Below are 25,982 nucleotides of genomic sequence, written 5' to 3'. Positions count from 1 at the left end.
GATCTGGAGCCCCAGGACTCTGGGAGTCAGTCTAGGACTATTGCGTGCATCAAAGCTGTGGCCAGATGGGCTCCCCAGGGGAGCGTCAACAGCGTTCACAGGTGTTAGAGACGCACAAACTCCTGGAGAACAGTGGGGTGCATGGAGGCTGCTCTGTGGTCCCGCTAGGCTGTCTGATCTCAGCACAGCTGCCTGTAGGGCTGGGCTGTGACTGGCCAAGCAGGCAGGATTCTTGAGCCAGCCCAGCTCAGACAGCCATTGCCAGAGGAACAGGCAGTTCTGGTTTCCATGAGGAGAGAGCCATGAGTTACTCTGCAGAGAGCCTTTGTTACTCTGCAAGAAGCGGCAGTTGGGCTCGTGCCCCCAGTGGCAGCTGTCATACTTCCTGTGTTGTGGTTTGGGAGAACCGTGTGGGTGCAGATGGACAGGTCTGGTGTGGCTGGTGGTGCACATAGCAAGGGGGGGTTCCACCTCTGTACAGTGCTGCTGAGACGGAGGTTGTTCTCCATGAGTGGAGCTGGGGATTTTGGCTGGAAAGCTTTGTCCTTTTAGCTCTCCTGCTTCCTGCACCATGTGCCCGCTCTCCACAGCCAGCCCTGCGTCTGGCATTCAAAGTGCTGGTCCTGAACTACAAACTGGAGAATATGTTAACTCCTTCTCTCTTCTGCACTTGCTCAGGAGCTGAATGCGAAAGAGCCAGGGCTGGAGCCTCTGCCCCGAGTCCACTCAGCACCACAGAGTCTCTGGCATGGCTCCCATCAGAGAACAAGTTATTCTCTTGATTTCACAGGGTGCTGTGAGCTGCAGATCCCTGTGGGCAGCATCAGTCTCTGTCCGCTCCCCAGGGGAGCCACACCCTATGTCGCTCCCTCCCTGCACCCAGTGACCATGGCCTTTTGCTCTGGGCGTCCTAGGCTCTGGCTTGCCCAGGGTCCCTATTGCTTTGCCCACTCCCTGAGGCCTGGCATTCTCTTGCTGTGCCCAAGGGGGAGATGCAGAGCGATGAGACCCAGCACCAGAGGCTGAGTGAAGCCTTTTTCCCCACAGCATTCTCACAGGCCCCTCGCCCAAAGGCAAGTCTGTGATGTACCATCTCTTGTCTCTGCGGTTCTCCCTCTGCGTGTGGGACCGAAATGGAAACTGCTGCAGCTCCTCCTCCAGGCTGCTGCTTCACACACCTCGGCCCTGGCCCTCCCTCACCACCAGAACAAGAGGCTGAAGTTTGCCAGGCTAGAGACCTGTCCTCTCTGGAGCAAGTCTGCTGTGGAAGTCTGCGCAGCGCAGCTCGTGGTCTTAGCTGCTCCCCTTCCCTACGGTGGTGGGTGACTCAGCCCCTAGCAGGAGCAGGACCCCTGTTCTCAGACAGTGCTGAGCTGGCAATGCTGCCATGGGTTGGGGTGCTGGGCTTTGTCCTGCTCTTCATCCTGCTGCATGTCCAGGTTTGGCTTCGGAAAGCAAAAGTGGCCAGCCACTCTGTGCCACAGCTGGTGTGCAAGGCCTCTGCACTGGCGGCCTGCCTGGGCAGCCAGGGCCTGCCGCGGAAAGGCCCCTGCGAAGCCAGTTGGCCATGGAGAGTGCTCTCCACTCTGCAGACGCAGGCCAGCATGCTGGGGCCCCTGGACAGTAGGGTGCATTCTGTAAGGACCTATCTGCAGCTGCGCGACCAGGGGCTGGTAGCACTGGACTGGGCTGTGGAGCCAGTGCAGCAGAAGAGGAGGGAGACATCCAGCACCTGCCGTGCACCTGTCTTGCTGCTCATCCCAAGCTCCTTTGGGAAGGTCACCCACAACATCAGCAAGGTAACGATGGGGAGGGGTGTGACAGGCCACAGGATTGGGCCCTAGGAACTGCCCCCAAGCTCCAGTCCTGGCTCTGCCACTGACTTGCTGGATGAGCTTGATCCAGTCCCTTCCCTTCCCTGTGCCTCAATTTCCCCTTTTGTAGAAAGAGGATCCCTGAGTCAGATCTCCTGGGGCTGGGGGTGAGGAGTCACCACTTCCTGCAGAGCGTTTCCTCAGGCAGCAACAGGACTCTGAGCCAGAGATAGTCACTGCCCGGAGGGGTGGAGCAGGTGGGGTCGGGGGCACTCAGGGCAGACATGGACTCTCCAGGGGTTTGGAAGCACTGGGGCTGCAGGGTGAGCGCTGTGCCTGGCTGGAGAACGGGATTACAGGGGCTTGGAAGGGTGAATGATACTTGAAGGTTACTTCAGAACTGCTGTGCAGCCCTGCACTGCTTCAGTGAGGATAGGCTGATCCCATCGGGCAGCTGCGTGGCATCCCAGCTGCTGAGACACAGGCTCTCTAATGCAGATTTTACATCAACCCCCGCAGTGTGGTCCTGTCCTGAAGGGGGCCCCTTGGGATGACTGCTGAGGCTGATCCAGTGCAGAGCAAATGTACCTCTAACGGGTTAACCCTGCCCTGCCTTCCCACCTGGCCCTCCTGCTCTGCTGCAGCAGCTGATTGCAGAGAAGACAGTGGTGCTTTGGGCTAGGAGATGGGGCTCTTTCTGCTCTGCCTTAAACCTCTCTTGACCTTCCCAGAGATGAGTCTTGGCATCACTTCACTGGTGCCAGCCCTCAGCCTGGGGGTGCAGTTAGAACAGGCTGGAGAGCTCCCCAGCCAACTCCAGTCTCAGGGTTGGAAACTGGGGGCCTTGAATTCTCCTGCTGTTCAGTGCAAGGGAATCCAGGTTGCCTCATCAGCGGCACACACACCTACGGCTGCCTGGCCCTGACTGCAGCATGGTCCCTTGCCAACTTCATGCCACTCTGTGTTGGTGTTCTTTAATGCCTTCCTTCATTGCTCCTGTTGTATGAATCCCACCCTCAGGCAGTGTTTATCTGGAAAGAGGTGAAAAGGAGGTTAGTAAATCTTCCCATGACCTGAACTGGGAGGAGTAGGAAACCCAGAGAGCTAAGGATCAGAGAGGGAGCCGTGTTAGTCTGTAGCTTTGAGAACATTAAGAAGTCTTGTGGCACCTTATAGACTAACAGATATTTTGGAGCATAAGCTTTTGTGGGCAAAGACCCACTTCATCAGATGCATGAGTGGGGGTGGGGTTTCAGAGGGGTATTTAAAGAGTGGGGTCCCAGTAAAAGGGAGGGCCAGAGCTGACAAGGTCTATTCAGCAGAGTGGAAATAGCCCAGTATCAATAATACTTATCAAAAGAGGGAAAAACAAGTCAGATCAGACAGGGGGATGTGAGTCTTTGTCAGAGGCTAATGGGGAGATATTAACACCCAAGGCAGAGAAGCTACCTTTGTAAGCTGCGAGCCGCTCCCAGTCTCTGTTTAATCCTTGGTTAATGAAGTCAAATTTGCAAATAAATTGCAACTCTGAGATTTGTCTCTCTATAGCCGTGTCTACACGTGCACGCTACTTCGAAGTAGTGGCACTAACTTCGAAATAGTGCCCGTCGCGGCTACACGCGTCGGGCGCTATTTCGAAGTTAACTTCGATGTTAGGCGGCGAGACGTCGAAGTCGCTAACCTCATGAGGGGATCGGAATAGCGCCCTACTTCGACGTTCAACGTCGAAGTAGGGACCGTGTAGACGATCCGCGTCCCGCAACGTCGAAATTGCCAGGTCCTCCATGGCGGCCATCAGCTGGGGGGTTGAGAGATGCTCTCTCTCCAGCCCCTGCGGGGCTCTATGGTCACCGTGGGCAGCAGCCCTTAGCCCAGGGCTTCTGGCTGCTGCTACGGCTGCTGGGGATCTATGCTGCAGGCACAGGGTCTGCAACCAGTTGTCGGCTCTGTGTATCTTGTGTTGTTTAGTGCAACTGTGTCTGGGAGGGGCCCTTTAAGGGAGCGGCTTGCTGTTGAGTCTGCCCTGTGACCCTGTCTGCAGCTGTGCCTGGCACCCGTATTTCGATGTGTGCTACTTTGGCGTGTAGACGTACCCTCGCAGCGCCTATTTCGATGTGGTGCCGCGCAACGTTGAAGTTGAACATCGACGTTGCCAGCCCTGGAGGACGTGTAGACGTTATTCATCGAAATAGCCTATTTCGATGTTGCTACATCGAAATAAGCTATTTCGATGTTGGCTTCACGTGTAGACGTAGCCTATCTGATTTTTTAAATTTCTTTGTTTCGGGATTGTCACCCTTAAATCTGCCACTGAGTGTTCAGGGAGATTGAAGTGCCCCCCCACGGGCTTCTGTACATTACCGTTCCTGATGTCTGATTTATGTCCAGTTATTCTTTTACGTAGAGACTGTTCAGTTTGGCCAATGTAAGTTGCAGTGGGGCATTGCTGGCACATGATGGCATATATTATACTAGTAGATGTGCAGGTAAAAGAGCCCCTGATGGTATAGTTGATGTTAGGTCCTGTGATGATGTCACTGGTGTAGATACGTGAGCAGAGTTGGCAGCGAGGACAGTTGCAGGGGCTGGTTCCAGGCCTAGAGTCACTGGTTTGTGATTTGTAGTGGCTGGTGAGGATGTGTTTAAGGCTAGCAGGCTGTCTGTAGGCAAGGACAGGCCTGCCTCCCAAGGTCTGTGAGAGTGCCCCTCTTTAAATACCACTCTGAAACCACCCTCCCATTCATGCATCTGACGAAGTGGGTCTTTGCCCACGAAAGCTTATGCTCCAAAATATCTGTTAGTCTATAAGGTGCCACAAGACTTCTTGTTGTTCAGAGAGTTAAGGGTATGAACAGAAAATAACAGAACCCCATTGCTCATGGGAAATGCAGGCAGCCAACCAACCTGAGCGTCTAGGGCAGAAGCCACCCTCTTGCAGCAAGAGGCGTCAGAATAGGGGGTGTGAGAGGTAGGGCTTGGCAGTGAATGGACAGTGTGATTCGGATGACAGGTACATAAAATCAGGGCAGAATGGTCGGGGGGATAGCTGTCTATGTAAGAACAAGCCCTGAATATTGGGGCTCTCTGCATAAAATTGGGACATGTGGTCACCCAAAGCATGATACAAAGCTCAGTAGTCAGTGGTGATTGGGGCTGCAGCAGAGAAGGGGCTGTGGCTGGCTCCCCCTGGATGGTTAGCATCACCCCATTACCAGGTGGATTTATCCCAGGAGGAGGAGGTCAGAGACGGCCATGTGCTTGGGGTGGGAGTGGAGGGGCTGATGAAGATGGAGCATTTGATGCCTTTAAGGTTCTTGCTCATTTGGCTGCCTCAGCTTCAGCCCGCGGGCCGCTGGCTGGGTGGAGCATATCTGCAAACCTTGGCCCAGAGAGAAGGCCAAAAGCTGTGTGACCTTGGGTCAGGCCAGGGGGAAACGAAGAATGAGAACACTCCCAGCAGTGATGCCCCCATCACATGGGCCCTTTGTAAAGCCACAGGTAATGGCCTTATCTGCACAAAGTGTGACGGGGTTTTGTCTCTGTCTGAGTCCCTAATCCACCAGCTGGCAAAGTAACCTGGACTTGGTGCCCTTGGGGCATGCAGGCTGCCCTTCCCTGCTGTGCCCAGCGTGTTCCCAGTGACTCCTTGTCTGGTTCTAGCTATGCCACATGGCACTCCTTCATGGCTACCACCCAGTTGTCTTTAACTGCCGTGGCCAGAACGGCTGCCCCCTGTGCACCACCACGCTGCAGCCGTATGGGGACCCTTCTGACCTGTGAGAAGCCATCTGGTATATCCACTCCTGCTGCCCGGCAGCCCTGCTTTCTGCAGCAGGGGAAAGCACGGGGGCAGGGCTCCTGTTCTCCTACCTGGGAGAATGGGGTTCCTCCAGCCACCTGGCAGCTGCTGGCTGCATCTCCCTTGTCTTCGACCCTCAAGGATGGTTTGAAGCTGGGCGCCCCTGGCTATGGCAGCAACTCCTGCTCTTGTCCCAGAAGGTGTGGCTGAGCCGGTGAGTGACTTGTCTGTGGGGCTTCGGGGTGGGGAGGGACAGTGTGAGGGCCCTCCCCTGTCTGAGCCATGAGCCACAGCCACAGCTTCCGCATGCTGTGAGTGCAGCTTTGCAGTGCACAAAGGGATCCCACTGGCTTTCCACTTGTCCCCTGAACCCTGGTGAGAGCCTGTGGAATCAGAAGGGAGGAGACAGAGCTAGCAACCCAGCCCTGCGGTTAATGTGACTTCTGCTCTGCACCAAGCATGGAGCTGCAGAGCTCAGAGGGAGATGGAAGAAGGCAGAAGGCCATTTCAGTCCCAGATAGACCCATGATGAGATTGTCCATTCAGCCCTGAGCCACTTCCTGCTCCGTCCATGCCCTGGGCTTGCCCCAGCACACGGAGGTCAGTGTTCCCTCCCCACTCCCCCCAGCTATTCTTCTGCTTAGGCTCCTCCTGTCTTCCCCAGGTTTGTCATGGAGCTTGGGAAGGTGCTGCCCCTGGATCGCCTCTTTGGGGCCCAGTCTCTGAGGGAGCTGGAGGAGGTCTTGTTCTGCCAGGCCCAGACCTGGGACTCGTACTGGGAGGGGAACAATCCGCTACGGGATGTGGATGAGGTGGCAGTCCCAGTGCTGTGCCTCTGCAGCCAGGACGACCCTGTGTGCGGGGCCCCCCAGAGCGCTCTGCCCTTGGAGCTGTTTGTGATAAGCCCCTACGTCTTCCTGGTGCTCACCCAGGGAGGGGGACACTGCGGCTTCTTGCAGGACAGCCTGGGCAGGGCCTTCTGGAGTCATGAGGTGCTTCTAGGATTCTTCTGCACTACTGTGGAGTTCCTCCTCACAGAGGACGGGCTGAAGGGCCAGGCCAAGAAGAGAGGGGCCAGACCGGTGCTGAAGGTTGCCTGGGGCAGAAGTGGCTGCAGGCAGGAATGCCATGGCTCTCAGGTGTACAGCTGGGAGCGCTCCTACCCCCGCTGAGAGCTGCCTTCACTCGAAGGCTGGCAGCTCTTTAGTTGACCCAGCTGCACCTGGATGGGGTCTCAGCAACCCAGGCAGCTGGGCTGCACCACCCCCACCCCATGCTCCAGCGGCTGCGGGGTTTGCACATCTAACATGGGGACTCGTAATGAGCATATCCTATTTCAATGGCTGAGCAGACATGGTAAGCAATAAGCGCAGTGTGAGAGTGGCTGTGAGCTGCCCAGGGGTTGGGGGCTTCTCATTGCTGCACTGGGATGCTTTGTGTGCCGGTGATGGCCCAGAGCAGAAAGGATGGGGCCTAGGCAGGGGCTGCACTGCAATGGAGCAGGAGCAGATGCACGATTCTGGTTGATTTTGTAGCACGGAAGCGTGTGCTGGCTGCTGCATGGCAGATGTAGACAAAAGCCCTGCTGCACCGAGCGAGTCTCTGGGTTTTAATCATGTCCCAGCAAACTGTGGTGAGCTGACAGTTGGCAGGGAGGCCAGGGACTGCTGCTGAATGCCTGGGGTTACTCGGGTCACTGCCTGTGCAGCACGTTGAGCCTGTTTTCTCATTGTACCTATAAAAATAAGGACAACGAGCTCTGAACCAGCAATGCCCAGAGTCCCTGTCTAAGGCTGGAATGGCTGTTTGCCGGTGGGTGATGCAGCACTGGAGCCCCTGGGATCCTCCTCTGCCATGCACCCCCCAGCATGCCCTGGCACACGAGTGCCCCTGGCTGGCACTCTGCGCTGATGCTCTGTGGTAACACAAAGCGTGCTTGAAAGGTGCTTTTAAGCTCAGCGCCTGGCCTCCGCCTTCCTGCCTAGCATCTCGCTGAGATCCGCAGAAGCACTTGCTCCTAGACACACGTGTGCTGTGTACATGCAACATGCATGCCCGTGCACCCCCCCCAGTGTGCGCCCCCCCATGCAGACAGCCTGCCCCTGCTGCACAGCGTGACTGAGGGAAGTGATGCTCACCGCACGCTGCAGTTCCACAAGGGAACCACAAGGGTTCTCTGTTCCCCCCTGAAAACACTGGTCCCAGGTTGCTGCAGCCCTGGCTCACGCCCTGTTCCTGCAGAATCATGCATGGAGCGCTGCCTTGTGTTCACATACCAGCTGCCCAAAGAGGCGAACATAGAGGGGCCAGGGGTCATGTCTCCTTCGCAAAGGAGCGCTGCAAGGGATGGCTGTTAGAGTAGCTAGCACAACCATGAGGAGGGACTGGTGCTCCAGTACAAGAAGGCCGGGACCAATAACCCAGAGCCAGCAGCAGGAGAAACCATGTCCATTCTGTGATGCACTGGAGCAGCTGACTCCTCTGTGCTGGCCTCTTTCTGCATACAGCCTTCATACGCTACTGGGAGATTGGCCTGCCCACCTGTGCTGCCAGCTTCTGAGAGCAACAGCATCATGCAGTGAGGCAAACAAGCGTCCAGACTGGGAGATGCAGCTGAGAACAGGGTCTCATCGGCACTGGGACGTGGCACGAGCAACACCCTGGAGCAGTGCTGCCCATTCCCCTAGGAGCTTGGTGAATCCCTCTCCTGAGCTTCCTGCAGCTTGGTTAGATTCCCCTCTGTCCGGAGGGCTGCAGCTGTCCCAGCTTTGCTGTACACAAGGCACAGAGATAGCTGTGCCCAGGAGCCTGGTTCTGAACAGGCTAAGCCAATGCTGCAGTTAGGCTGCCAGGAGCCCTGTTTCCATCAGGGAGCTGCGCATCACTATGGCTTCTGGACACCTCCCAATCTGTCACATTTACTTCCAGCAAGGTGAGGCCCAAGAAGCTCAGTGACTTGCCCGTGGGCTGCCAGGAATTGACTGTGGGTCTCCTGATGCCTAGGCTGGTTCTGGGGCCACTCCCTCTCTGGGGGCGAGGGGGCAGATTGCACGTTTATTAAACCACAGCTGGTGTCCCAGATGGTGCCAGAAAGTGGAGGAAGGAAGCTGGGGCTTAGTCAGGCACACCGCCCACCACAGCTTCCTCACGGCTCTGCCAGCTCTTTGTTGGACTGTTAGTTACTGGGTGGTGTTGGTGCTTTAGAGGAACTGGAGGAGCCATGGCTGCTCCGCAGAGATACTCCTGGCACTGGCTCATGGATACTTAGGATCTGGCCGGAGGCTGCAGCAGGACTGGGCTGGTGCCTTGGATACAGGCTACCCACAGTTCTGGCTGTGGAACTGATCTGATCAGCAGCAGAGGGCTCCAAATTCCTAGTTCCAGGGAGTTTTCTTCTGCATCTGCCCATCCATCTAGGTACATCTGACACAACCACCGTGGGTGTGTTGGGGCAGGAAATCTAACAGGTGTGTCCCCAGTTCTGCTCCCCCTGCAGAGACCTTACATTGGACAGAAAATGCCTAAAGGCGCAAGGGCTAGAACAAAGCTGACGAGATCCCTGTAGCCCACCTCTGCCATTCCCCTGAGCCTGCTCCCAGGCCTCACGCCCTGCCAGGACGGCAGGGAGGTGCTAACAGTTGTGCATGCTCAGAGCAGCCTGTGGTGCAGGGTCACTGTCCACACCCCTTCATGCCCCAAGAATCTCCCTACTGGCCCTCAAGCAATGATACCAGAGCCCCAGTCCCATACAAACCCACTCAGGTCAGCTGGGGTGCTGAGCCCTCTGCTTTGTGCCTGTCAGTGCTGCAGCCAGGTCCCTGGGGCGCAACCTGCTGTGCTTTTTGCCTACTTGCTTAGCCTGGTGGTTCCTTTCCCCAAAGATTCCTGCTTTTCTGACCTGCAGTAACTTCCCTCTGCTGGCATCTGCCCAAATCACTGGATGGAAAATGTCTGGGAGACAGGGCCCAGAACTGGCTAGCTGGTGTCACCTGCCTGGTGTGCCCCAGAATGGGCCTGTCCTGTTACATCTCAGGCTGGAGCCCTTATTGGAGTGCAGAAACCCTTCCAACTGTGACTTGAGTGTGTGTACGTCAGCAGTGCCTGCCTGAGTCTGCCCAGAGCCTGAAGGAACAGCTGCAAGCCAGGCCCTGCACCAGGGTGTGCGAAAGCTGCCACCTAAGGAATGGTGGTCTCCAAATGTCAGCCTTGTGAATGGCTTTGCTGCTGATCAAAATGTGCAGGAAAGGAGGAGGAGCCCCTTGAAAAGGGCAGCCTGCCGCAGCCAGCAGCCCCCAGAGGGATCCAGGCTGGGTTCATAGGAGCAACGCAGCTTGTCTTTTCCACTTCGATGCTGCAGACCCATCGCACTGATTCTGAATTCTGCTCCTGCAGCAGCCCTCCCCACAGCCCCCCACTGCTCCCAGGGCCTTCCCTGACTCCCCCATCTGCCCACTGCTCCTAACCTGCCTGGCTTTTCCCAGCCCCGCATTGCTCCTACTGCCCTCCTTGGCTCCCCCAAGTTGCCCCCTTCACCAGACCAATCTTGCTTGTGGATGCTGGCTCTGTACCTGAGCGTCCCTCTTTGTGTGGCCCTGACTCCATTAGTGAACTGTGGTTGCTGCAGTTGCCAACCCTCCAGGGTTGTCCTGGAGTCACCATGAATATGTCCACTCAAATGTGCTGCCCCACCCCCAACTACCCCTGGCCTGGCTGCTGCCTCCCACTCCAAGCACTCTGAGCTGGGATTCAGACGTTGGCAGCTGGGTGGATGGCCTGGGGGCCCTGGGCAAGGACTGAACCCTGGGCTGGCCAGAGCCCCAAGACCTTGGGGGATGGAAGGGAGTCTCCTCTTCCCAGGATGCACACACCAAGGGAACGACAAGCCCAGCCCAGGTGCCCCAGCCAGCTGCAGCCCTTGGGGGTTGCAGGGCCTTTGTCTCGGCCGTTGGACCCTGCTGTGGGCAGCAGGTGGCTGGGGGCGGGAGGGAACAGGCAAGGAGGAGCTTTTGCTCTGCCTTGCCCAGTGGATGGCTGAGTGCAGGGAGGTGGCTGTTCAGTGAAAAGCTCTGCTTGTAGTTTTAATGCATGTAAGCCAGAAATCATCTGAATCCAAGCTCTGCAAATGCCCTAAAGGAGGTTTGCTCATGCCGCTTTGCCTCATCCCCACCCACATTATATGGAGGACAAAAGCACTGAGAGGTCAGGGGACTTGCCTAAGGTCATAGAGTGAGTCAGTGGTAGGGACAGAAACAAAGCTTGGGTGGTCTGCCTCTGAGCCCCCCCCCCCCGCTGCTCCAATACCCCTTCTTGGGAGGGAGCAATTGGCTAGTGGGGCATTGCAAGAGCTCCCAGCCTGCTCCTTCCGAGCCCAACTGGCCTGCTGACTCCAGGCTTCCAGTTTGGTAAGGGACCTTAATTCCATCTCAAACAACCTTCAGCTCCAGCAGGCCATGGGTTAGCCAAGGCTGTTCCCATGGCAACTTCCAGGGTTGGTCAGCGCCCAGCAACAAACCAGAAAGAGCCCAAGGGATGGTGCAGTGCTTGGCACCTGCCCGAGGCCAGTGCAGAAGGGAGAGGCAAGGCACCATTCTGAACACAAGGGTTAAATTCTCCCTGGACCCCAAAGCCTCAGCAAGGGACAAACAGCTGCTCCAGGTAGTACAGTGGGGATTTTGGCACCCAGCACTGTGCCTGTGGCCCAGGAAGTGCCTGCCCTCCCATCCCTGAGAGTTCGGTACACAGGGGCATGAGCCTGAAGGAGCCCCAGCTGCAGAAGGTGCCATAAGCTGATCACACCCGAGCCCAGAAGGAAGAGAGGAGTGGGGCTGGTAGGGCTCACTACCCCAGTGGTGTGCCCAGATGGGGGCGTGAGAGGGGCTCTGTGCTAGCCCAGTGCAGCAGGAGGGTGCACCACAGGCAGCACCCACGCCTGGCATGCAGCTGCAAGGAGCATGGCCGGTGGTAGTGTGAGCACAGACGGCATGGCAGGAGGGCCTGGGGGTGCACAGCAGACATGGTGGGATGGGAGTCCAATGACAGCGCAGGTGTGGAAAGCATGTGCTGTGTAGGTGGTGGGCACCAGTGCGGACAGCAGACATGGCAAGGGTGGCGCATGCGGCAGTGAAGCGCAGGTCTGGTGAATGCGTGTGGGGCAGTGCGTACAAATGGTTCAGGGCACTGAGGGGGTGGGTAGGGATGGCATATGTGGCTGTAGGGAGGTGGGTGAGTTGTTGCCTGCAGCTGTGGGGTTGTGGATACGGATGGCAAGTGAGACTGTGAGGAAGTGGGAAGGCAGAGCAGGAACAGCCACAGGACAGTGACAAGCTGCAGGTGTCCCCTACATATGCCATATGGATGGGGGATGTGGCATGGGGCAGGTCTGAACCAGGGATGCCATTTGGGTGGGGGGCACAGTGCAGGGAGAGGCCTGGCCCATGGGTGCTGTTTGGGTGGTGGGCACAGCCTGGGTGCAGGCCTGGCCCGGGGTGCTGCTTGGGTGGGGGGCACAGCGTGGGTGCAGGCCTGGCCCGGGGTGCTGCTTGGGTGGCGGGCACAGCGTGGGTGCAGGCCTGGCCCGGGGTGCTGCTTGGGTGGGGGGCACAGCGTGGGTGCAGGCCTGGCCCGGGGTGCTGCTTGGGTGGCGGGCACAGCGTGGGTGCAGGCCTGGCCCGGGGTGCTGCTTGAGTGTGGGGGAGAGGCCTCTCCCAGGAAAACCGTGGGGTGGTGGGTGCGGGGCAGGGGCAGGCCTGGCCAACAAGCAGCAGGAGCCAGCGCTGGGGGAAGGGGCAGCCTGCAGCAGTGGACGGGAGTTACGTAAAGCTGGGGCTGAGCGCAGGGCAGGTGTCTATACATGGCGAGGCTGCTGTTATTTCGGGCTCTGCTGCTGGAGCAACAGCGAACTGCAATCAGCTGGCCGGCTCTGCTGAGGTCACAGTGACGTCAAAGCAGCTCCGGGCTGTCAGCTGGAATCCGGCAATCCGCGCTGATGAGGCGTCCCGCCTTAAAGGGGTCTCAGCAGCAGCCAGAGGGGAGAGGTGGACCCCACAGACCAGAGCCATGTGAGTGCCTTTCCAGGGAACGCTCTGCACAGCCATGGATCCTGGGCGCTGGTCCTCGGTGGGTGTGGGCGGATGCCCGGTGCGTAGGTGGTTTGAGGAGTGATTATTTTAATGAACAATCGTCCTGCTCAGACCATGAGACCTAATCCCAGCCCCGATTGCTGCAGTGTAAGACCCATAATAGGATTGGGCAACAATCCTGAAAGTCACCTCCTCCTTGTCCCGCCAATGCGCAGGAGTCATTCCCTTTGCCACTGCCCCCATACCGCCAGCCTGTAGGGGCCAGAGCAGACTTTGCCTCTTCCCATCCTGGCAGAGCCACATGTGGCTCTGTCCCGGGCATCAGACCAGGAGGTGACAGGAGCCCTTGCTGCCCACGGACCCAGCACTGCTGATCCTGAAGCCCACATCCTTCCCAGGTCCTTGCCCTGAAAAGCCAGCCACTAGCAGGTGTGCCGAGAAGAGAGCTGGGCTGCAAGCCCTCCTGCAGGTTTGCCCATGGAGCGTGCCATGGTGTGCTGCATGACGTCCATGTGTATGACTCCCAGGGGTGCCCAAACACTGTGGTCACCTGTCTTGGCAACACCATGCCAGCTTGGTCTCGTCCAGCTGCACAATCTGTGGCCGTGGCCAGGGCTGTAGTCAGAGTCACGCACATGGGGCTGTCAAAGGAAAAGTGAATGGGCAGCTGCCAACCAGAGTTCCCTGTAAGCTGAGTTCTTGGGCAGCCGCAAGCTGATTAGCACAGCGCCCCCAGCTGACAGCATGTGTTTCTACAGCTGGTGCACCTCTGCAAATGCCTTAGTCCGCATAACAAATTTAATTCTGCACATTAGCGGGAACCCTGGTGCCTCCCCATGGAAATCCCCGGGGCCAGCAGCCTCCGAAAGAGCTAGGCCAGAGCTGGGCTCAGAGCAGAAGCAAAGAGCCTCTTGGGCCGTGGTATGGCTACTCAGGGAGCCAGTGGTGGGAGTCACAGCTTCAGGAGACAAGCTCATGCCAGATGGCATCAATAGGGCACTATATGTAGCCCCAGCAGTGCCAGTGGCGGGAAAGGCCAAATGCTCTGGCTGAGACTCCAGCACGGTTCAGGGCAGCTGGTCCCTTCTGCCGCAGCTGCATTCTTTTTGCAGCACAAGGTATCACCCCACCTGAGTCCTGAAGGTGTTAAGGTGGCCAGGTGGGAAAGTTACCTGCCTAGGTGGCACATGGAGGAGAAGCCAGGGAGCACTGAGGACTAATTAAAGGGTAAGGCGCAGCTGGACAGGAACAGGTGCAGCTAGAAGAGTGTGTGGAAGGGACCTGATTGAGGTAGCGTACGCAGCAGTCTGGGACAACAGCAGCAAGGTGTGGGATAAAGCAGACCTGAACTGCAGGTTGCACGAATCTCCTATCAGTCACTGGGGGAATGGCCCCATCAAGGGGCAGTGAATTGCAAGGCTGCCTGGAACAGTGACTACAGAGAAACCACTCTCCCCTGACTCCCAGCCTCCCTCCCCCATGCAACTAGAGCAGGCATGAGCAAACTTTTTATGTTGGGACCCCACCCCCACCCCCGGGACCCTCCCACCAACACCACCGCCAACCTGTCTAATGTAATCCAAACCGAGAGAAAAGTCAGTTATGTTTCTATGAAAAAAATTCTTTTTGGCATATGTAAGAAAGTATGTAGAATGTACAATCTTCATTCATCGGTATATAAATGTGAATATGCAGATGTAAAAACAGTGCCATATTTCAACATTTTTAATGAGATGGATGAGCCTGAGACCCAGCTGCTGATTGTGCTGCACCCTCTTATGAGATTTCACAGCCCCCACCCCCCGTGCGCATCCCTTGACTAGCTGCCATGCTGTAAAGAGAGAGCTGTTGAGTCCGGAGACAGAATATGCTCCTGCAGAAAAGGCATCAGACTGGCTGAATGAATCCCCAAGTGCAGCTCCCAGGAGGCACCCCAGCATACAGCACCCTTGGACAATAGGAATCTCTCTTTGTGTTGGAAATCCCTCCAGCACCAGCTCCAACTGTGCAGATACCCCATTGAAAGTACATCCCAGTTAGAACTCGCAGAGGTACAAATCCGAGCTAAATGCCTGACTGGGGAGATCCAAGCATATGAGTCAGAGTCGCTCTGTCATAGCAGGGTCATTCCATCCTCCAGAGCGGACAGCTGTCCTAATCTAAAGAGTCTCAGGGAGCCCTGTTTGCTCACTGGCCAGAGAGATCCAGGCACCTGGAGCATCTTCTAAGATCTGTCAAGTGATCAAAGTGCTAACTGGCTCAGTCTCCACTTGGCAACGTTAGTGTTAATGCCCAAGTCACAAACTTTGGACTGTGCTAGTCTGTCTGTAAAGGTCCTCTAAGCTGAACCCACTCTTACTCTGCTGACTAATCTCTAGCTGAGGGAATCAGTTACATCCCTTGCAAATGGTTGGCACTGGGCCTGACAGTTGTGTATGGCTGGAACTTGGGCTAGAGCGGGAGGCTCTGGGAATAGCAGGTGCTGTTCCCAAGATTTCTGGGCACCAGCCGTGGCAGTAACAGTGACTTACAGGGTTGATGTTGGTGGGATTTGTTGTTTCCACCTCATGCTTCTGATGAAGCGGGTCTTTGTCCACAAAAGCTTATACTCCAAAGTATCTGTTAGTCTAGAAGATGCCACAGGACTTCTTGTTGTTCTCGAAGATACAGACTAACTTGGCTACCTCTCTGATACTTCCATCTCACTAGGTCTCTGACTCACGGTGACTCTGGGACTGAAGAAGCATTTCTATAGGTGCAAGGGAGACTTAATTTGGTGATGTCTCCTGCCTTCTGTAGGCGTTGGCTCTTGTGCTGTCCAGGCGAGGTCATTGCTTCATGTCTGAGCCAACAGAATTAGCATAAAGCTACAGAAAGTACATGATGTTTCCTTCTTAGAAAAGGGCTCCCCAGACACCCTCCTCCTGCCAGAAAAAGCTGGTCTCAGCTGTGGTCCCAATGCCCAGGGTAAGGCATCTGCCTGCCCCCCAGCATCCTGGGACAGTGTGATCATTTCTGATTGCTCCCTCAGTTTCTGGAAAGCAAGACCACAGGACAGGTGTATTTGCTGCCTGGCACCTCCCTGGAGATGTTAGCCACCAAGGCCCATGTACTGCAGGAAGGGTGTAGCCAAATAGCTGACATTCTTGCAGGATAGGCTCATGGCTCTGTTTGCTGGATGGCTCCCAGCCCAGCCTTCCTGGCCTACAAGGGCCTCTGTGGCTGCCCTCAGAAACACTGTGTAATGGAGTAAGTACTAATGGAAATGAAACAAGCGAACAGAACTGTGCTTCCCCCAGGAATACAGGGAGAGAATGGAGGTGAAGGGTTTTACTCTGCTCCTGTGGAAGAGGGAATTCACCCGTTTCCCATTCATGTTGCCCTGGTTGGGACCCCTCCCGTCCTTTGGCATAGACAGAGACCCCTGTAGGTACCCAGAGCTTCCCACACACCCAGAAATTTAAGCCCTGTTCCCTGGAATGAAGAGTCCTCATGACACAGCAATGATGAGTCATTTAAAATCTGCTGCTTTACCCTGTGCTAGACACCCTGGGTTCTGCCTTGTCATCTTGCCCTTTACAAGCTGAGACTGCAGCAGGGTGCTGCTGCCAGTGAATTTGGAGCTCCCAGGAGTTAGTTCATTGTCACTGCAGCTCTCACAGGTGAGATTAGTTACCTCAGAAGGAAAATCAGTGTTGGGGGCTCACGTGGCCAACCAATGAGTCCAGCTCCTGTTGAAACTCTCCCTTAGTGTACAAAGGTTTGATTGATTCTCAGCAATAACAGCTAGTCAGCTGACACAGATCAGGGTTACAAAGTCAACAGCCAGTCACATGCTGGGAGCCAGTACCTGCTAAGCCAAGGGGCAGCTGTTGTTACAGCTTCCCTTTTTGTTTTAAATCAAATGCTGATCACACATAACAGCAACTGAACCCAGCTGCCAAAGATAGATTCAACCATGATGGATGGGAGTTGGTCCCAGGCACTGATAGTGACTCCCGTCTCTGGCCCTTCATAGCTTTATTATCCCAGGGTTGTTCTGCATCCTACAGCAGTTCCTCCTCCAAGGTATTCAGCCAGGGAGCTGTACCAACCCCTGTGCCTGTTTGGTGCTCCTGATGCACGTACCCTTTTGCAGTCATAGTGAGTGTGTTCTTGGCTCAATGCACAAACTGGCACCTGACTCAGACTATGAACAGCTAAGGTGCCCTGAAAGTTGACATTAGAGTGACCAGCTGGCCTGATTCTATAGGAACACGTCAGCTAACCAGGCGTTTGTCTTAAAGAGGTGCAATCACCCCCCACCTCCTGCCCTAACCCTCCTAGATGCTGGTGCTGCCTGCGGAGACGTTAACACAGGAAACATTCAGCCTCGGGGTACCGCTTGAGCGCTCCGGTTAGGCAGCTGCTTGCACGGGACACCCAATGGCCATGCGCTGCTTCCCCTGGCCTGAGCTCTTACGGCGGCTCAGACTCCAGGGTCCCCACCCACGTGTGCTGCTGACCGCTCATTAGGCACTCGGAGGCTGCGGTCTGAGCTGACATTGGTGTGGGGCCCGGGCACGCTGGACTGCACCCCCAGCCCGTGCTCTGGGCTCGCCCCCTCCCCTGCAGGCCCGCGCCTGGCTCCCATCTCCCCTCAGGAAGAGCACGTGTGCCCCACACGCACAGCCAGCCAGGAGAGGCCCAGGGCTGCCCGGCCGCGGCCCCTTTAAGAGAGCGCCGCTTGCCCACAGAGTCGCACGTGGCTCAGCCTCTGCTGCGTCTGCGAAGCGTGTGGGAGTCACGTGGGCGGGATGTAGCAACAGCTGATTCGCCCCCTGAGGGCCCCACTTCACATCACTCAGCGGTTACTGGGCCGGGGGCAGGAAACTGTCTTAAAGGGGCAGCGCCCTGGGCCGCACCCCGCGCCGGCTGGCCCGAAGTGGGGGCAGCGGGGCACGACGAGGCCAGCCCCTGCGCGGGGGGAGAGGGAGCGCGAGCGCCTGCGTCCTGCCTCTGCCAAGCGCGCTGTCCGCCCGCCTGCAGCGGGGCGCCGGCCGCGCTGGTGCTGCCGGGCAGTTAGGCGGGGCGCCGGCCGCGCTGGTGGATGTGAGCACCAAAGGGGCGCGTCCCTGCAGCTCTGCTCTGCTCTGCTCTGCTCTGCTCTGGCGGTTCCCTGGGCACGGGGCACCTGCCAGCCTGCCCAGGGCTCCGGTCTGAAATGGGATCTCGGCAGCAAGCCCGCAGCGCCCTTTGCAGCAGGCTCCCTCCCCGGCGCTTTTCTCGCCCCTCCCAAACGTGCAGACGGGGTAGCTGGGCTCAGGGCTCTGCGCTCTTCCGTTGTGTCCGAGGTGGGCTGCTTACGTGTGGGCCAGTAGCAGGGGAAGGAAGCAGGCCCGGGGTCCCTGCCCAGGGAGATGGTGATCAGCAGGCTCTCTTCTTGCTGAGACAGAGCAGGGTACGGACATAATCCCGTTCTGTGAGGGAGAAGCACAGCAGCCCCACAAGCACTAGGCTCTGGGGATGCAGAGCAAACCCGGGGTGTCTCTCCAGAGGCAGGGGTGTTTCACACCCTCCCAGAGGGACTCCGTGCTGCCGGCAGAGGCGTTAGTCTTATGATGTTACAGAGCTTGGTAAAGTGCTTTCAGCTCCACGAGTGACAAGCACGAAGCGTTGTTAGGAGCAAGCCTGCGGAGGGGGGGGAAAGTGGCCCTGGATCTGCCTAACCCGGCTAACTGCTACACAATTTCAGCGTTAAAGAGGGGTCTCTACGTGATGATGGGTCAGATTGTGAGTCCACTGCCCCCCTCTCCTCTCCGTTCCACTTGAGTCTCTATCCTCCAGTCCAGGGATGGTCTGACTTTTTGTCCCTGCTATGAGCAGCCTCCCACCATGTAATCCAAATGGATGGAAATTTTGGTTATGTTCATAAGAAAATAACCCTTTGGTGTGTGTAAGAAAATAAATACATAGAATGTAAAACCTTCATTACTTGGTATATAAATGTGAATACACAGACATAAAAAACAGTGACATTTCAACATACCAAACAAGCAGCCCAGTAGCACTTTAAAGACTAACAACATAATTTATTAGGTGATGAGTTTTTGTGGGACAGACCCACTTCTTCAGATCAGAGCCAGACCAGAACAGACAATATATAAAGCACAGAGGTCCACGATTGTTGTCAAGTTTGGTGAATTAGAAGAGCAGAGGGACGGCGGGGGTGGGGAAGTTAAGAGTAGAAACATGAAAGCATGTGAAAGAATCCTTATAATGGATCAGAACAAAACCAGTCCAGTAGCACTTTAAAGACTCCAACATAATTTATTAGGTGTTGAGCTAGACCCACTTCTTCAGACCACAGCCAAGTGGGTCTGTCCCACGAAAGGTCACCACCTAATAAATTATGTTGTTAGTCTTTAAAGTGCTGCTGTGCTGCTGTGTTGCTTTGATAGTGTATAGACTAGCACGGCTGTCTCTCTGTTACTATAATGGGTCAGGTAACCAGATGTTAATGTATCAAATTTGAATATGAATGTTAGTTCTGAGCATTCCCTCTGTAGATGGTTGTTAAAGTCCTTTTTCAGTAGAACACAAACGTTCAGGTCTTTAACAGAATGGCCCACTCCACTAAAGTGCTGGCTGACCGGTTTGTGTATTTGGAGTTTTTGATGTCTCCTCTGTGTCATTCATTTTTTGTTGAAGTGTGTTTGCAGTCTGTCCTATATACATGGGGTGTGGGCATTGTTGGCACATGATGACATATATGATGTTAGTTGAGGAACAGGAGAATGTGCCCATGATTCTGTAATTAACGTGGTTAGGTCCAGTGATGGTATCCCCAGAATAGATATGTGGGCAAACTTGGCAACAGGGTTTGTGGCAAGGGAACGTTCCAGGACTGGTATTATTGTGGTACAGCCTGTGGTTGCTAATGAGAATCCTCATAAGGTTGGGAGGTTGTCTATAGGAGAGAACAGGCCTGTCACCTAGGGCCTTCTGGAGTGTGGGGCCCTGATTAAGGATAGGTTGTAGGTCTTTAATGATGCGTTGCAGTGGTCTGAGTTCGGGGTGTAGGTAATGACCAGTGCTGTTCTGTTATTGGCTTTTTTTGGGCCTATCTCGGAGTAGTTGGTTTCTGGGTATTCACCTGGCCCTGTTGATTGTTATTTTACTTTTCCTAGTAGGTAATTCAGGTTTATGAATGTTTGGTAGAGATCTTGTAGTTTTCAGTCTCTGTCAGTAGGATCAGAGCAAATGCAATTGTACAGGCAGTCCTCAACTTACAACCATTCGTACTTACAACCAACCTCCAGCTTACACCCCCCCGCACATGCCCCAGCTCACCTCCCCCAGTGGGGGGCTCCACTTGTACGCCTGGGACTCCTTTCCAACCCCTAAGGACCTGACTCCAACCCCCATGCCCCAACCTCCCTGCACACCTGGGACTCAATCCCCCCTACCCAGCCCCAACCCCTGCAGACTTGGACCCAACCCCCCCCCAACCCCCATGTGGCTCCACATCACGCCCCCCCCCTTGTGGCTGGTGCAGCATGCATGGGTCTCCAGCCTGCCCCCGGCTCAAGCATCCTGCCCCAGTGCACCCCTGTTCAACCCCTCCCCTGCCTGGCCCAACTCCCCTGCGGCCCCAGCTCACCGCCCCCCCCATGCTCCGACTTCAACCTGTACATGGGGCTCCGGCTCCCAGCCCCTGGCAAGGCTCCAACACCCAGCCCTGGTGTACCCCTCATTCAACCCTCCCCACCTGGCTCAACCTCTCCCTCCTGCAGCTCCAGCTCCCCCCAACACTTAGAGCTCTGTCTGTCAGCCGCAGCCAGCGTGTGCAGGGGCTTTATCCCCCCGACAGCTCAACCCACTGCCACCCCAGTTCACCCCCCTCCACCTGGCTCGACCCCGCCCCTTGGTATGCGCTGGGCTGTCAGCTGCCAGCACATGCAGGGCTCCAGCTGTCAGCTGCAGCAGGCGCATGAGGCTTTACCCCCCCCACATAGTCCCCTGTGATGGAGTGGGAAATACCTGTGTGTATGTGAGTGGCTCATAGAGGGTGTGGGTCTCCTGCTGAGGGTAACCTTGATGACCAGGTAACACCTTTGTACTGGAGACAAAGGAGGAGGTGGAGCCTGAGGGGTTTGAATTGGAACTGGGAGTTGGGAAGCAGTTAGTCTGGGCTGAGAGAGAGAGAGAGACAAAGGAGGGGACAGGCCCCGGCTCCGGGGGTCCCTCGGGGCCTCCTCTCCCCAACATGGATTGGACTGGCTTTCTCTGCCTGCTGTACTGACTCCTCTGTATGACGCTGTGCCCTGTTGGCTGATAAACCTGCTGTTCTCCTGCTGAATAAGAGTCACTCCTGCCTGCAGATGGGGTGTAGAGCTTGGGGAACCCCAAACCCCATCACACTGGTGTCAGGAGTGGGATGTTCTGCACCCCGAGGATGGAGCATCCAGTAGTAAGTGACAGGGGCCCAGGAAGCAGAAAGGGGGCCTGTGAGACCCAGGTGTGCTGACGGGCAGTGAGGTGCAGTTCCCCAAGGTAGAGGGACCTGCGGCCAAACCCAAGCAACTGCGGTCGTGGTCCTTGAGAGGGGGTGTCACACCTGAGGAGGGGTTACTCCTGGGAGTCAGTTGGAGTCGGTCCCAGAAGGTGGAGGGGCTGAGGGCCCAACCCCCAGGAACAAGTGACCCATGAGGAGGCTGACACGCTGAATGAGTTCCTCCCAAGACAGGGTGCTCATGGTCCTTGACAGCGGGTGTCACACTGAAGAAGAGGTTCCTCTGGGAGTCTGTTGGAGTCAGCCCCAGAGGGCAGAGGGGCCTGCAGCCTAACCCCAGGGAGCTTGTGACCTGCAAGGAGTCTAGCACACTGACCAGCAACGAAGGGTCCTGTGGCACCTTATAGACTAACAGAAAAGTTTTGAGCATGAGCTTTCGTGAGCACAGACTCACTTCATCAGATGCTGGTCTTGGAAATCTGCAGGGCCAGGTATAAATAAGCCAGAGCAAGGGTGGGGATAACAAGGTTACTGTAGTCTGTGCAGTATGTAGATTGCAAAAGATTTTTCACCTTTAGTCCATTTGGTATGATGTCCACTACCACGGCTTCCTCTCTGTTACTTTTAGAAACCAGTTTGGTTTGCAAATTTCCAGACTGGCTGGGAGAGGGCCATCTCCCTGAGATCATCAATGGCCCAGCTCTTGTTAGAAGGGAGGGCACAGCCAGAGAGATCGGATTTCCACCCCAGGGGGCAAGAGAGGAGATTAGAACTTGATGGTGCAAAGAAGGGCCTCAGCCATTTAGCCCCAAAATGCCAGATTCCCCAGGAGGTTACACAAAGGTTGTGGTCTACCAAAGAGCAACGTAAATGTACAGTTGCAATGGGTTTGTTCTGTTACTCATGCTGACTGCTGTAACCAAGGGGTGCTGCTCCCAAACGCTGTAGAATTGTACCATGTACTGAATGTTTGGAAAGAGCCATGTAACATGATGACATTGATGTAGAAGCAGGAATTGTACGTTGAAGGCGTTTGTAATTCTGAAATGTCACCGTTGTTCCCTGTAACTAGTCTTGCAACCTCTCACATGAGGAGGAACAGTCCAAACCTATTGTGTGGCATGGAAGGGGAAACTGAGGCACACAACCATTTTGGTGGTTTGGCTAAATGCCAAGGGTGGAAGCATTTGTACCTTCATTTACTGGACTGTAACTGAATTCTGAACATTTGCTGGAGCAGCTGTATGGACTGGTGGGCAGATGGGGCAGGACCCAGACCAGAGAAGAGCTGTTTGATGTATTGGTGCTGCAGCATCAGTATGGGCTCTGGCTGCCCAACTTGAGAACGTGCCTGATGGACTGGAGATCGAAGCAGGGAGACCGACCAACCCGAGCGAACTAAAGGGATTTGCTCCACTGCATGACATGAAAAGGGCCAAGAACAAGCTCCTGTTGTGGAGCCTCCCCCTGCAGGATTATGACATGGAGGTGGTAACATCAAGGGGAGCACCGTGGGTACAGCCAATGCCCTATCCCGTGGGGAAGACCCCGAACTTCCCCAGGTCACAAGCTGAGTGACCCCTCTCAGTTTGGTCTGGAAGAGGGGAGAGATGTGATGGAGTGGGGGATACCTGTGTGTATGTGAGTGGCTCACAGAGGGTGTGGGTCTCCTGCTGAGGGTAACCTTGATGACCAGGTAACACCTTTGTACTGGAGACAAAAGAGGAGGTGGAGCCTGAGGGGTTTGAATTGGAACTGGGAGTTGGGAAGCAGTTAGTCTGTGCTGAGAAAGAGAGAGAGACAAAAAGGAGGGGGCAGGCCCCAGCTCCGGGGGCCCCTCGGGGCCCTCCTCTCCCCAACATGGATTGGCTGGCTGTGTCTGCCGGCTGTACTGACTCCTCTGTACGATGCTGTGCCCTGTTGGCTAAAAAACCTGCTGTTCTGCTGAGTGAGAGTCACTCCTGCCTGCAGATGGGGTGCAGAGCTTGGGGAACCCCAAACCCCATCACACACACCCCACCCTGGTTCACCTCATTCAACCCCCCCCCAATCCCCCATGGTCCCAGCTCACACTCCCCAGCATGTGGGGCTCCAGCTGCAACCTCCCCTACCCACCACCCCCACAGCCCTGGTTCCAACCCCCCGGCCAGGCTCAACCCCCTGCTGCCTGGGTCCAACGCTCTGCAAGACCCAGCTCAACTTCACCCTCCCACCACCCCTGCCACCCTAGCCCAACCCAGGCTTAGCCCCCCTGCCCCCTCCCAGGGCTCCAACCCAAGCCCTCCCCAACTTACGCAAAATTCACGGTACACGAGAGATTACAGTATAAGGGTATTTCTGGTTTAAGACCAAATCTAGTTATGACCAAGTGTTTGGAACATAACCCATTCATAAGTCAGGGACTATCTGTAGCTCAGGGCTTGACTGTAAATGATGGATTGTGTCGTGTGTGCAGGATGGAAGCTAGAAGCATGTAGGTAGGAGTAGTGGTCAGTGGGTTTCTGGTGGAGTGGTATTGATCAGGCCATCAGTGATTTGTCCTGTAGTGTCCAGGAAGTGTCTCTCTTGTGTGGAGTGGTCAAGGCATAAGTTGATGGAGGGATGCAGATTGTTGAAGACTCTGTGGAATTCTTCCAGACTTTCTTTACCATGGATCCAAATGATAAGATGTCATCGATGTATTGTAAGTAAAGTAGGGGTATTAGGGGATGAGAGCTGAGGAATCGTTGTTCCAAGTCAGTCAGAAATATATTAGCATATTGTGGGGCCATGTGGGTGCCCATAGCAGTCCCACTAATCTGGCAGTATAAATTGTCCCCAAATCAGAAATAATTGTGGGTGAGAACAAAGTTAGAGAGGTCAGACACCAGATTAGCTGTGGTAACAGCAGGAATGGTATTCCTGATGGCTTGTAGTACATCTTCATGTGGAATATTCGTGTACAGAGCCTCTACAGCCATGTTGGCAAGGATGGCATTGTCAGAAAGTTTTCCAATGTTTTGTAATTTCCTCAGGAAGTTAGTGGTATCTCAGAGATAGCTGGGAGTGTTGATAGCGTAGGGTTTGAGGCGGGAGTCCACATAACTGGATAGTCTAGTAGTAAAGGTGCCAATACCAGAAATGACAGGGTGTCCAGGGTTTCCAGGTTTGTAGATTTTGGGAAGTAAATAGAATAATTCAAGGCAGGGCTCAGGTGGCGTGTCTGAGTGAATAAGGTCCCAGGTAGGAGCAGGTAGTTCTTTAAGTAGATGGTGTAGTTTCTTTTAGAATTCTGAAGTGGGATCAGAGGAGAAAGGTCTGTAAAATCGGATGTTGATGTTTTATCTAACTCCCCAGCCCCAGCCCTGCTGCCCCACTGCTCTTTTGGTTTGCCAACCTTGATAACAATTTTGGATCTCTGTGCTTTATACAGCAACAAGGAGATAACCATGCTAGTATAGTCTATATACTATGAAAACAAAAAGCAGTCCAGTAGCACTTTAAAGACTAACAACATCATTTATAAGGTGATGAGCTTTCATGGAGAAGTGGCTCTGTCCCACTAAAGCTCTTCACCTGTTAAATTATGTGGTTAGTCTCTGAAGTGCCCCTGGGCTGCTCTTATGCTTTATACACTGTCTGCTCTGATGAGGCTCTGAGCTGAAGAAGTGGGTCTGTCCTACCAAAGCTCATCACCGTTGTGTTAGTCTTTGAAGCGCTACATGGCTGCTGGTTTGTTCTATAACACAGGCTGACGCGGCCACCTCTCTCGTGTTTCAAGGAGCTGGATGAGCCTGAGGCTCAGCAGCTGCTTGCGCTGAGACCCCTTTGTGAAATGCCCCTCGCCGGGGCCCACCCCCAGTTTGCTCCCTCCTGCTCCAGTCAGCACAAACGGGCTGTCGTCGCACAACCCCCCTTTGGGCCCCCGCGGAGCTGCGTCCGGTGCCTGGCCTTGCCCGCCGGAGCGGAGCGGAGCCGAGCGGAGCCGCTCCCTGCAGCTGCAGCCGGCAGAGCGGCGCAGCTCGCGGGCCCTTTAAAGAACTTGTTCAGTCATCCTGCCCGGCTCCAGTATTGCCAAGTCATCGGGTTCAGCGGCGCTTCTCGCCCGCAGCCCCTTTGGGGGCTGCGATTGGTGCGTTGCCGGGAAAAGCCGATTGGTGCCCCAGCGGCAGCAGCTTCTCGGAATCGCTCCGCTTAGCACAAGCCCTTAAAGCTGCAGGCGGCCGTGGCTGACTGCCGGGTGGGGGAGCCGGTCGCTCGCCCCCAGCCAGCAGATGTCCAGCGCCGGTCCGACAGCCGGCAGGTCACAGAGGGGCAGCTCCAGGCAATGGGTCACATTCCCTCTGGCACCACCAGCACAGAGACATGGGGCAGCTCAGACGGTTCCAATCACAGGGCTCACTGCTACTGGGGTCCCTGCACCCCACCCCACCATTTTTCCTGAGATCTGCACTTAAGGGGAAGGGGTCCCATCTGCACTGGCCTCCAGAAAGTGACCAGGCCCCGGCCCTGTTTTCCCATGGCCCTTCCATTCTTTTCACAGTTCCTTTGGCTCCTCAGCACTTTTTCACTATGGCCCTTCCTTGCTCTCTCCCACCGTTCCCTTCACCAGCCAATCCTAGCTGTAAAGTATTAACCAGAAGTGCCTTCCATCCCAGATAGACCCCCATGGGAATGTGATATCCTGGGGAGTGTCCTGGGACATCGCTGGAGTGCCATTAGGGCAAGAGCGAGCCTGGGACAAGGTACTGCTGGGGATGGTGGTGTGCCTGGGGCAGGGTAGTGCTGTACCTGCTTGGCCACGTGTCCTGGACAGG

At 55.7% G+C, this 25,982-nt stretch overlaps 1 protein-coding gene across 1 annotated transcript; it reads left to right on the top strand.

Annotated features, from left to right (window-relative positions):
• Window positions 1–1,379: 1,379 nt before the first annotated feature.
• Window positions 1,380–6,785, top strand: LOC142023295 (protein ABHD15-like). Its single transcript, XM_075014108.1, is given in 3 exon segments — window positions 1,380–1,799; window positions 5,475–5,827; window positions 6,278–6,785. Coding segments are annotated over 3 exon segments (1,281 nt in total).
• Window positions 6,786–25,982: the final 19,197 nt, after the last annotated feature.

The sequence above is a fragment of the Carettochelys insculpta genome, chromosome 19 (assembly GCF_033958435.1).
Source record: "Carettochelys insculpta isolate YL-2023 chromosome 19, ASM3395843v1, whole genome shotgun sequence".
Lineage (NCBI taxonomy): Eukaryota > Metazoa > Chordata > Testudines > Carettochelyidae > Carettochelys > Carettochelys insculpta.
The sequence above is the reverse complement of the archived record's forward strand: the minus strand, read 5'-3'. Positions and strand labels throughout refer to the sequence as shown.